Genomic DNA, 12,101 nt, shown 5'->3' on the forward strand with positions numbered 1-12,101 from the left:
ACATACTTGTTGGTCACAAAAAACATTCATGAAGTTTGGTTCTTTTATGAATTTATTATGGGTCTGCTGAAAATGTGACCACATCTGCTGCGTCAAAAGTATAGATACAGCAATGTTGATATTTGGTTACATGTCTTTTGGCAAGTTTCACTGCAATAAGGGGCTTTTGGTAGCCATCCACAAGCTTCTGGCAAGCTTCTGGTTAAAATTTTGACCACTCCTCTTGACAAAATTGGTGCAGTTCAGCTATATATGTTGGTTTTCTGACATGGACTTGTTTCTTCAGCATTGTGCACACGTCTAAGTCAGGACTTTGGGAAAGCCATTCTAAAACCTTAATTCTAGCCTGATTTAGCCATTTCTTTACCACTTTTGACGTGTGTTTGGGGTCATTGTCCTGTTGGAACACCAAACTGCGCCCAAGACACAACCTCCGGGCTGATGATTTTAGGTTGTTCTAAAGAATTTGGAGGTAATCCATCTTTTTCATTGTCCCATTTACTATCTGTAAAGCACCAGTTCCATTGGCAGCAAAACAGGCCCAGAGCATAATACTACCACTACCATGTTTGATGGTAGGCTTGGTGTTCCTGGGATTAAAGTCCTCACCTTTTCTCCTCCAAACATATTGCTAGGTATTGTCGCCAAACAGCTCAATTTTTGTTTAATCTGACATCACGTGGACAAAGATAAGACCTTCTGGAGGAAAGTTCTGTTGTCAGATGAAACAAAAATGGAGCTGTTTGACCACAATACCCAGCAATATGTTTGGAGGAGAAAAGGAAGGACAGTTGAGAGGTGGTCATCAGTGATACAGGATCTGTGTTTGGATTTGTTGATCTTCATCACAGAGTGTCTGTTCACATATGTAGGTAGATCCAAAGAGGACTAGAATCCTCTGAGTATACCTCCTCAGGTGTGGAAAGTTCTCTTTTAAGGGAGGAGTAAAAGTCCCGCAGTGAGATTGACCTGAAGTGATCTGCCAGAAGTGTCAGACTGCAGGTCAATGAGTTCCATCTGAACATCACTTGGTGCATTATCCACGCTGCAGTTGAAGGGAGAAGAAACCACGTGAATTTCTCTGTCAAGAGTTTTGAAATCGCCTTAAACTCTCCATGCAGTGCTTCTAACATGGTTGAGTACTTGTGGAGGTGATTGGCTGATCTTGTGGATTCCTTTAGTGTTGGCAAGTGGGTCAGAATATTGTCCTTCACTTGGCTCGAGAGAAGCTGCAGCTCTCTCATGAAAGCCTTTACTGTACTGTACATCTCATGCATAAAAAGGCCCTTGTTCTGCAGTTTGACATTTAGGTAGTTCATTAGTGCAGTCACATCCAGAGCAAATCCGAGGTCTGCCACCCAGTCTTCATCTGAAAACTCTGGGATGTCATGTCCTTTCTTCCCACAGAAATTGTGACTCTGGTCTCAGGTCCCAGACACTTTTCAGTACTTTGCCCAGGCTGAGCCACCTGCTTATGTCACCATGTTCAATCTCATTTTCCTCAAAGTGCAACAAATTGTCTGATTTAATGCTTTTGCTCTGATGAAGTTAACTGTTACAACATCAACAACATGGTTAATTTTTAACACAGACTTACACAACACTTCTTGATGTATAATGCAATGCAAAAATGTCAATTTCTGCTCCAGGTTAATTTCTTCATCCTGCATTCTCTTTAAAAGTCCAACATTTTTCCCTGTCAGTTTTGGACAACCGTCTGTTGTCACACCTGTCATCTTGTCCAATTTCAGTCCAAACATGCATTTACCTCTGTAAACAAGTCATTACCAGTTGTTGTCCCTTTCATTGACTGCATGGCTGCGAGCTCCTCCGTGATTTGAAAATCTGCAGTTATCCCACGTAAGAAGAGTAGTAGCTGGGCGGTGTCACATGCATCGTAGCTCTCACCCAAAGCCAGAGAAAAACAGTCAAATTTGGCCGGTCTGTTCTCAAGCTGAAGCTCGAAGTTTCCAGCGATGTCCTCAACCCGCCTCGTTACAGTGCGTCGGGAGATTGGCACGTTCTCAAATGTACCCTTTTTCTCCGGGCATATCAGAGCAACAGAGTCCAATAAGCATTCCTTAATAAACTCTCTGTCAGAAAATGCCCTACTTTTTCTGGCGATTTTGTGAGAAATGACTAAACTTGTCCGAACGGCTGAATCTCTGTGGGTGTGAAGTTTAGTCAAAAGTCCTTTTGTAGGGTTTGCAGTTTTGCTAGCAATGCATCAGACTCTGTTGCATGCTCTTTATCAGACATATTTCTGTATTTATCCTCATGCTTGGTCATGTACTGGCGATTCAAATGATAATCTTTAAACCTGTGTACCACAAATCAGGCACACGGCTTTACCTTAAATTTTTTTAAAGAAATACTTGGCAGTCCATGTCTTGTTGAAAACACGGCATTCATTGTCAACTTTTCTTTTTTTTTGCATCAGCACTCATCTTGAGGGCACTTGTCGCTGTTCACCTTCACTCGCAGCTCACACATGCGTGTACGTCCATACGGAGGTAATGCGATTTTCAAAATGAAATCAGCACAGTTGTATTGCATGCATGACAGATTTTTTTTATTTAATTTATGTTGAAATGTAATTTATGATTGGCCTCAGGCGGGCCAGACAAGGACTTACAGTACAAATGGCCGGATGTGGCCCGCGGGCCGTACAATGCCCAGGTCTGCCATAGTGATTGATATGTTTGGCAAAAATATGTTTTATTTAATGATAAAGTTAAAGTACCACTGATAGTCAAACACACACTAGGTGTGGTTAAATTACCCTCTGCATTTGACCCATCCCCTTGTTCACCCCCTGGGAGGTGAGGGGAGCACTGAGCAGCAGCGGTGGCTGCACTCGGGAATCATTTTGGTGATTTAACCCTCAATTCCAACCCTTGATGCTGAGTGCCAAGCAGGGAGGTAATGGGTCTCATTTCTATAGTCTTTGGTATGACTCTGCCGCGGTTTGAACTCACGACTTACCGATCTGAGCGGACACTCTAAGCAACTAGTGTTGTCCCGATACCAATATTTTGGTACCGGTACCAACATTTTTCGGTACTTTTCTGAATAAAGAGGACCACAATAAATTTCATTATTGGCTTTATTTTAATAAAAAAATCTTACAGTACATTAAACATATGCTTTTTATTCCAAGTTTGTCCTTAAATAAAATAGTAAACATACTAGACAACTTGTCTTTTAGTAGTAAGTAAACAAACAGAGGCTCCTAATTTAGCTGCTGACATATGCAGAAACATATTGTCATTTATCATTCTATTATTTTGTCAAAATTATTAAGGACAAGTGATAGAAAATGAAGTATTAATCTAATAATTTACTGTTAATATCTGCTTATTTTCTCTTTCAACATGTTCTATCTACACTTCTGTTAAAATGTAATAATCACTTATTCTTCCGTTGTTAGATACTTTACATTAGTCTTGGATGATACCGCAAATTTGGGTATCAATCCGATAAGTAGTTACAGGATTATACATCGGTCATATTCAATGTCCTCTTGTGTCCAGGGACATATTTCCTGAGTTTATAAACGTAAAATAAAAAAATAAAACGAAAGAAGATTTTGTGATGCTAAAAATATTGATGTAATCATAGTAGTATCGACTAGATACACTCCAGTACTTGGTATCATCACAGTGGATGTTGGGTTTAGATCCACCAATGGCGTTTGTTTAAATTGTGGCGTCCTGAAAGAGTTGATACTGCAGGGAATTTGTTCTGTAGTGTTTATGCTGTGTTGCGGGGCAGATATTCTCCCAAAATGTCTTTGTCATTGTTGTTTAGTGTGGTTTCACTATATGACACATGTTTATGACAGTGTTGGCGTTGTTCATATGGCCACCCTTAGTGTGACATGTATGGCTGTTGACTAAGTATGCACTTCATTCACATGTGATTAGTGTGTTCAAAGTTAAGATGGTCCCCTTAGTGGTTAATGACTGGACATGATGTAGTCTTGTCTTGATTTGGTCAACTATAGACAAGTAATCACTCATCCCGTATCATGGCGCCGATGTGGTGTGAAGTGAAGCATGTATAGCTACCACGCGTCATACAAGGCTGATACTTGAAATAATTGTACTTGACTTGTCTCCATGGAGACAAAGATTAGTGATATTGAAATAGTTACAACCTGCTGACTGCGAACAGACATTAGTCGCTAGCTAGCTATCCATGTCTTAAAGCACCTCTTCCTGAGGGCGTTCTGCATGACACGACAGGTGGGGAACCGGTACTTTTTAGAGGCGGTATAGTACCGAATATGATTCATTAGTATCGCGGTACTATACTAATACCGGTATACCGTACAATCCTATAAGCAACAATGACATTGTTTATACACACACAGTGCTGTCATTGACTTTATGCAATTATGCAGTACTGTCACTAATTCAAGACTTAATGACTGAAATGTACCTCCTATAAAAATATAGGAAATCCTGTCAAATCCTGTTAAACTTATATTCAATTGAATACACTGCAAAGACAAGATAGTTAACGTTCAAACTAGGGCTGCAACAACTAATCGATTAAATCGCTTAAAATCGATTATAAAAATAGTTGGCGATTAATTTAGTCATCGATTCGTTGAATCTATGCTATGCGCATGCGCAGAGGCAAATTTTGTATTTATTTAAAAAAAAAAAAAGTATTTAAATTTTTTTTTATAAACCTTTATTTATAAACTGCAACATGTACAAACAGCTGAGAAACAATAATCAAAATAAGTATGGTGCCAGTATGCTGTTTTTTTCCAATAAAATACTGGAAAGAATAGAAATGTAGTTTGTCTCTTTTATCCGATTATTAATCGAAGTAATAATCGACAGATTAATCGGTTATCAAATAAATCGTTAGTTGCAGTCCTAGTTCAAACTGGTAAATATTGTTGTTTTTTGCAAATATTAGCTCATTTGGAATTTGATGCCTGCAACATGTTTGAAAAAAGCTGGCACAAGTGGCAAAAAAACTGAGAAAGTTGAGGAATGCTCATCAAACACTTAGTTGGCTTTGTAGTAAGAGCGCGGGTACTGCCTGTAGTCCAGACCTGTCTCCCATTGAAAATGTGTGGCGCATTATAAAGTGTCAAATACGACAACGAAGACTGTTGAACAACTTACGCTGTACATCAAGCAAGAATGGGAAATAATTCCACCTTAAAAGCTTAAAAAATTGGTCTTTTCAGTTCCCAAACATTTACTGAGTGTTGTTAAAAAGAAAGGCCATGTAACACAGTGGTAAAAATGCCCCTGTGCCAACTTTTTTGCAATGTGTTGCTGCCATTAAATTCTAAGTGAATAATTAATAGCAAAAAAAAAAAATGTTAGTTTCTCAGTTCCAACATTAAGTATCTTGTCTTTGCAGTCTATTCAATTGAATATAAGTTTAAAAGGATTTGCAAATCATTGTATTCTGTTTTTATTTACCGTTTACACAATGTGCCAACTTCACTGGCTTTGGGTTTTGTGAATTACAGTCACATCTCATAATACTGTACAGTGTTTCCCCCAGAAAATTTGTTAGGTGTCTCTCCAGGGGACAGGCGGACGGACGGGGTGGGTGGGTGTAAGGAACCGTGTAACTCGGCCTGTCGCCATCACCATCACGTCGCCACCACAGCCTGGGGGGGCAATAGACTACAGACTGTGGTGACTTCGTTGCGTGAAGAAGCCTACAATTTTGGTTGTGTTTTCCGCTCTATTTGCTGAATGGCGATATATATCGATATTTTTTCCGTAAAGTAAAAACAAAACACAAAACAGTCCTACTTACCTATAGTCCTACTTACCTGAGATATTAAGTGTAGAGGCAGGGATTTGTTTCTCACTTTTCACCTGGGATAGTGGGTGTGGCTACGTGTATGTGTCTCTGTGGGGCTGAATGATTGCTGAATGAATAACACCTGCACCTGCCTGTGAATCCTTTTGTCTTGTATAGAGAGAGAGAGAGTGAGGTAGGGTGCCGTTACTTATGTTGACCGCAACAGGCTATCTTTTTCCATCATAGTCTGGTCCATATAGTCCTGCAAATCCATCGCATGTAATGTATTGTTTTTTTACTCAAAGGGAAAATAAATCACCCTCAACACTGCAGTAATGACTTCATGTAATAATTTGTTTCTGATAGTCACACAGCACTAAGTATGTCATTACCGAGTACCGGTATGTCATGACTTAGTAAGTCAATATTTTGACTTAGTAATTTACTAAGTCAAAATAATGACAAAATAATGACTTACTATGTCAAAATGACAAAATAATGACTTACTAAGTCAAATTAATAAGCGTTTCCAATAAGCTTTTGAAAAAAACAGTTAAAAATGGGCCCACATGCTGACATATGCTCAACTCACCATGCTTAATTTATTACAGCATTTGGGAAGCCTGTAGTTGATTTTTATTATGCAAATGTTATATTTTTATCAACATGTGATAGCAGGAACCATGCCATTCAAAACTAGGCTGCTACATTACTAATGATTAATGTAACTATAGCTGAAAAAAATAGTACAATAGCAATAGGAGAGACCATTCATCCCCGAACACCATGGAGTTCATGTAGGCTTTATGATGCAGTTACATTATTATATCAACTATCAGACAGCTTCAGGAAACTCTTCATTTAACATAATGTCGTTTTTTGCTGCTTCAACACAGCTCAATCAACACAGAAAAAGGTAAAGTGAAATAACTTAGTTGTTAACTGTAGGTCAATAATGCTTGTCTTTCTCTCAGACAGACAGGGCTTTGCTGTCCGTAACACGCACGCACAAACACCGCACAGTGAGTTAACGTTACGCTAAAAGCGAATTAGCCTTCACCTCAAGGACTGCGAGCGAGCTGAGCTGCCGCTTATGTTTCTAGAACGTTAACTAGCTCATAGTGATGTTACTAGTAGTTGACTGGGAGGTGTTTATTATAATTTTGGGGTAGTCCGCTGCCTTATGCTTACCTTCTAAACACCTTTCTGCTCACCCAATCGCAGAAGCACTGACTCCATGCGCTCTGAATACGCACTGCTGATTGGCTGTTGCCGCTCTGCGTGTAACCAATCAGATGGTTCTGTGGGCGGGACAATGCTGGGTGCTGCAGAGACGTACTGACGTTAGTTTAGGCGGTGGCTCTTTGTTGTTAAGGCGGCTGCCTTAACAACAAAGCGCTGCGGGAAACCCTGCTGTATCTTTCATTGATGAATTTATTTTATTAAACCAAAGGCCAATAAAAAAACGAGCTGCGGGTTGTAAATGGCCTCCAGTCCACACTTTGGACACTGGTGTAGAACGATGCTTGTAATAACCACTACTTGCGATCTTGTTGCAGCTGCATCTCCTGTGCTTCAGCCCGTCTCTGAAGGGATCCGAAACTGAATCTCATCACTACGGAACATTTGGCCAATCGCTCGCCCACATCAACGTGCCCTCGTCCTCTCAATGTGACAAGGAGAATAATGCTCAGGTGAGGCTTTGGTTGAAGCTTTGTTGCCACGCTATCTCAGACGTCGCTAACCATCAGCTGTTTGTCGTCGGCAGGAGTGCTTTGAGTTCAAGAAACCAACCAAGCCTGTGTCCCGCTGCCGCCTGCATTCCTGCAACAGCGGGCAGTCAAAGGACGCATTTGCCCTCCGCCCCAACTCCGCGCCGGCCCTCTTGGTATGTGCCCTGTGTGAGAAACAGTCGAAGCGGGAATGTCGATATGTTTGTCAAACGCTCAGCTGACAAACAATGACCCAAAACGCAGCCTTTTCTCACTCCACCTTTTTATTTACGAAAATGTTTGTTGTGTTGCAGCTGTCCTTGCCTACTCCTGTGCAGAAGCTGGAATTCAATGACAGCAGCCCCTTGTACCTCAGACGTTCCTCTCTCACCTCTGTGCTCGACGATGACGACGACGACGGCTTTCTGGATGTGCTGGATGACCACATGGATGTGAGGCCGCCTTTCCTATTCCCTTTTGAAATTGGCTGACCGCACCATATATTCGCTTCATGACTTGACATCCTGTGTCTTGCAGAACGCCATGGACATGCCAAAGGGAATGGACAGTCTGCTGACAGCACCCCTTGTTGCTGACAGCTTGGGAGAAGATCCAGTAAGTCCTCCATTAACTTTCTTGGCTTATGCGGGGGGAAACTTAGTAAAGGGTTCAGCAAACATTTAAAATAAATATTATTAATTATAGTATTTGCTAGGGGTGTAACGGTACACAAAAATTTCGGTTCGGTACGTACCTCGGTTTAGAGGTCACGGTTCGGTTCATTATCGGTACAGTAAGAAAACAACAAAATATACATTTTTTTGGTTATTTATTTACCAAATTTGTAAACAATGGCATAACATACATATACACACAGGGTCCATTGCCAGGGTTAATGTGGTCAACTTATATAAAATAAAAACTAAATAAGATAAGGCTCAGAATGGTTCCTTAACAAAACCTTTCTACATATAAAGTGCTGTTTTTGATTGATTGGTTGTTACACTCCTAGTATTTGCATATTCTTTCTTAGACAATATTGTTTTGCTCTATTTTTAAATTGTTGCTGCTTATTGTACAATGTATTTTGTTGATTTGTTTTCTCCCTAAGGATTTCTCCAATTCTTAGTCCTTCGTTCTTTATCAAAAACCACTTGTTGGAATTGTGCCCGTTGTAAGCATAAAATTGGCAATAAATGCTAAAAAAGAGCATCAGACTTCTATACATTGTTACTTTATTTTATTTTCATGTAAAAACCCCTCATTTTTAAGGTGCGGTGGCTAATATGTTGCCTCGGTGCACCGCCACAATCAAATATATTAAGGGGAAACCCTGATGACGAAAAGGAATGCCAACTGGAACAATAAACACGGTTCTTGTTTTAGCCTGTGAACGGCTGGCGACGCCGCAACCTCTTCCGCTCCCCTTCCATGCCCAACCCAGTGTCCCGCACTTCTGGGAAACGTTCTGACTGCCACAGAGACGACGGTACGCCTGTGCGGGTGAAGCGGCGCCGCAGCCTGGCCAGATATGAGGTCGCCGCACCGGAGCAAGATGCCCACTCCCCAAAGGCGGTAAGTTGAGTGGTGCTCGCTAATAGAGCCCACCCCTTCACCTTCTATGTGGAAGTAACCTTGTCTGGTTGTCTGCGTCTTTTCAGGCTTGCTTGAAGCTGCAGAGATCCAAATCCTGCCAGATGGAGATCGAGAAAATGCTCGACATTGACGTGTCTGCCCAGCTAATCGGAGACTTTACCAAAGTAAACAGAAATGAAGTAATTAAAAGTTTCTAGTGTGAAGAAGAATTTCTGATCTATTCCCTGTCTTGATGTTTAGCCCTTGGCCTTGCCAACAGTGGATGGCCACCATCAGGACCTCAAATACGTGACATCGGACACAGTGAGTTCAATATGGTTTCTACTAGAGTTGTCCCGATACCAATATTATGGTACCGGTACCAAGGTGTTTTTCAATACTTTTCGGGACTACAAAAAATTTCATTATTGGCTTTATTTGAACAAAACATCTTATGATACATTAAACATACGTTTTTTATTGCAATCAAAGAAGAATGATGTCATTAAATAGTGAACATACTAGACAACTTGTCTTTTAGTAGTAAGTAAACAAACAAAGGCTCCTAATTAGTCTGCTGATGTATGCAGTAACATAATGTGTCATTTATCTACCTATTATTATGAAGGCTTATTTATCTACTTGTTCATTTTCTGTTATTTGTTTACTTCCTGTTTTAACATGTTATATCTACACTTCTGTTAAACTGTAATAACCACTTATTCTTCTGTTTGATACGTTACATAAGTTACAAATATAGGTATCAATCCAATACCAAGTATTAAAGGATCATACATTGGCCATAATTAAAGGTCTCCTGTACCCAGGGAAGTATTTCCTGAGTTTATAAACAATTACAAAGACAAAAGATTTTGTGGTAACAAAAAATATCAATGTAATCATTGTAGTATCGACTATGTACGTCTCTTGTACTTGGTATCTTTACAGTCGATGTCTGTGTAGATCCACTCACAGCATTTGTTTCTATTCAGGAGCGCTAGCTTGCTGTTAGTGTTAGCTATTGCATCCTCTTACGGTGTGTAGCGAAGCATGTGAAGCTATTCCACTTCTTGCAGGGATGATACTTGTAAGAAACTTTGTCGCCATGGAGGCGAGGATAAGTTATTTGGAAGTAGCTAAAACACTATGAACGGCAGATGGATGTTAGCTGCTAGCTAGCTAACAGCTAGCAAGAGCTAAGCAACGCTTGCAGAGTTTATAGCTGTTTCTGCTTGTAAGTGCACCATGCGTTGCCTAACATGCGCTTCTGCTCGTTTCACCAGCCATGTCACGACGCGCTGTCATGTGCCCGGTAAAAATTATCTGTATTTGTCTGAAGCAGCATAGTACTGTTCTTACTTTATCAGTACCGCTATACCCTACAACTCTAGTTTCTACAATATGTGATGGAAAAAGCAGTAGGGCTGTTAAGACAAAACACATTAAAGGTGGTAACTTCATTTAGTTAAAAAAATAATAATGCATGCGCATAATGTCAAGCTACATCTTTTATGTTGTGGCAGCAGAACATTGTGTAACGTCTACCCATACCTTGTAAGGATGACCAGGAAATGGTCGCTCAACAACCTTTTGTACTGCAAAAACAAAATGGCAACCATATCAAAACATGAGCAATTTAACTGTCCTTTCTGCTCATTTGTGTCGATGGTGTTTTAAACTTTAGAAGATGTGCTACAATGAAATGAAATGAAATGAAAATATTTAATGAAACAAATACTCCGGTGGCAGTGATGAAAAGTACTTTGAATGGCAATCTCCATTTTGTTTTGGTCGTGCGGCGTCTGAGCAAACGACAAGATCCTGTTTGTCTCGAGTTTAGTGAATGCAAATTGTTTTCTTTTTAAAGGTTTAATTTCTGATAATAAATGGATATATATGTTATAGCCATATAACATACCACCGTCAGAGTTAAATCTTTTACTATGATCATCATGAGATTATTTTCTAATTTAAGTGACTTTTAATGAAAATAACAAAAATTGTGTTTTTCATGAGCTATGTACCAGCGTGTCTGGGTGGGGGTTAGGGCTGGGCGATATGGCCTTTTATTAATATATCGATATTTTTAGGCCATGTCACGATACACGATATACCGTATTTTCCGCACTATAAGGCGCACCGGATTATTAGCCGCACCTTCAATGAATGGCATATTTCATAACTTTGTCCACCAATAAGCCGCCCCGGACTATAAGCCGCGCCTACGCTGCGCTAAAGGGAATGTCAAAAAAACAGTCAGATAGGTCAGTCAAACTTTAATAATATATTAAAAACCAGCGTTCTAACAACTCTGTTCACTCCCAAAATGTACGCAAATGTGCAATCACAAACATAGTAAAATTCAAAATAGTGCAGAGCAATAGCAACATAATGTTGCTCGAACGTTAATGTCACAACACACAAAATAAACATAGCGCTCACTTTCTGAAGTTATTCTTCATTCGTAAATCCTTCGTCTTCGGTGTCCGAAGTGAAAAGTTGGGCAAATTTACGATCCACTGGCAGATGTTGGCGTCGTCTGGCGCTGCCTCCTCGTCTTAGTGAAGGTGTGTTCGCCTTCTGTCATCCACTGTTCCCACGCAGTTAGCAGTCTAGCTTCGAATGCCCTGTTGACACCAATATCTAGCGGCTGGAGGTCTTTTGTCAATCCACCCGGAATGACGGCGAGTATTGAATTAAGCGCGTAAGCGTGTCTCTCAATGTGCTGTTATGAGCTAGCAAATATAACAACTACACTACCCCGCATGCAACGATAGTTACGAGCATGCGCGGTAGCCCTGAGAAGCGTTGTTGTATGCTGGGAGTTAGAATGTGGTTATGAGCACGCTGTGAGTAAACGTTGAGAACTCAGTTAACACGCCTCGTCTGCATTATTTATAATTAGACAGACAACACACTTAATAGGAGCCATTTTGGGGTCTTTACATAAACACACAAATGGAAATGAAACGTCACATATCCCAGCATGCACCGCGCGCTTCTTCGTCATCCACTGTTCCCACGCAG

The 12,101-nt window shown here is 40.4% G+C and overlaps 2 protein-coding genes and 1 pseudogene across 2 annotated transcripts in view; 1 reads left to right on the forward strand and 2 right to left on the reverse strand.

The window, feature by feature from the left end:
• Positions 1 to 12,101, reverse strand: part of haus2 (HAUS augmin like complex subunit 2) — an 87,920-nt gene that overhangs the window by 48,460 nt on the left and 27,359 nt on the right. The gene's annotated exons all lie outside the window — the stretch shown is intronic.
• cdc25b (cell division cycle 25B) overlaps positions 1 to 12,101 on the forward strand; it is a 34,039-nt gene that overhangs the window by 5,903 nt on the left and 16,035 nt on the right. The window contains exons 6-12 of the mRNA XM_061925147.1: positions 7,347 to 7,481; positions 7,556 to 7,675; positions 7,814 to 7,951; positions 8,037 to 8,114; positions 8,886 to 9,074; positions 9,161 to 9,259; positions 9,336 to 9,398. Of these exons, the coding sequence (XP_061781131.1) occupies positions 7,347 to 7,481; positions 7,556 to 7,675; positions 7,814 to 7,951; positions 8,037 to 8,114; positions 8,886 to 9,074; positions 9,161 to 9,259; positions 9,336 to 9,398 (822 nt within the window). The remainder of the gene's footprint in view (positions 1 to 7,346; positions 7,482 to 7,555; positions 7,676 to 7,813; positions 7,952 to 8,036; positions 8,115 to 8,885; positions 9,075 to 9,160; positions 9,260 to 9,335; positions 9,399 to 12,101) is intronic.
• LOC140676697 (general transcription factor II-I repeat domain-containing protein 2A-like) lies at positions 934 to 1,736 on the reverse strand (annotated as a pseudogene).

This window comes from Nerophis lumbriciformis, linkage group LG29, assembly GCF_033978685.3.
Source record: "Nerophis lumbriciformis linkage group LG29, RoL_Nlum_v2.1, whole genome shotgun sequence".
NCBI classification, from domain to species: domain Eukaryota; kingdom Metazoa; phylum Chordata; class Actinopteri; order Syngnathiformes; family Syngnathidae; genus Nerophis; species Nerophis lumbriciformis.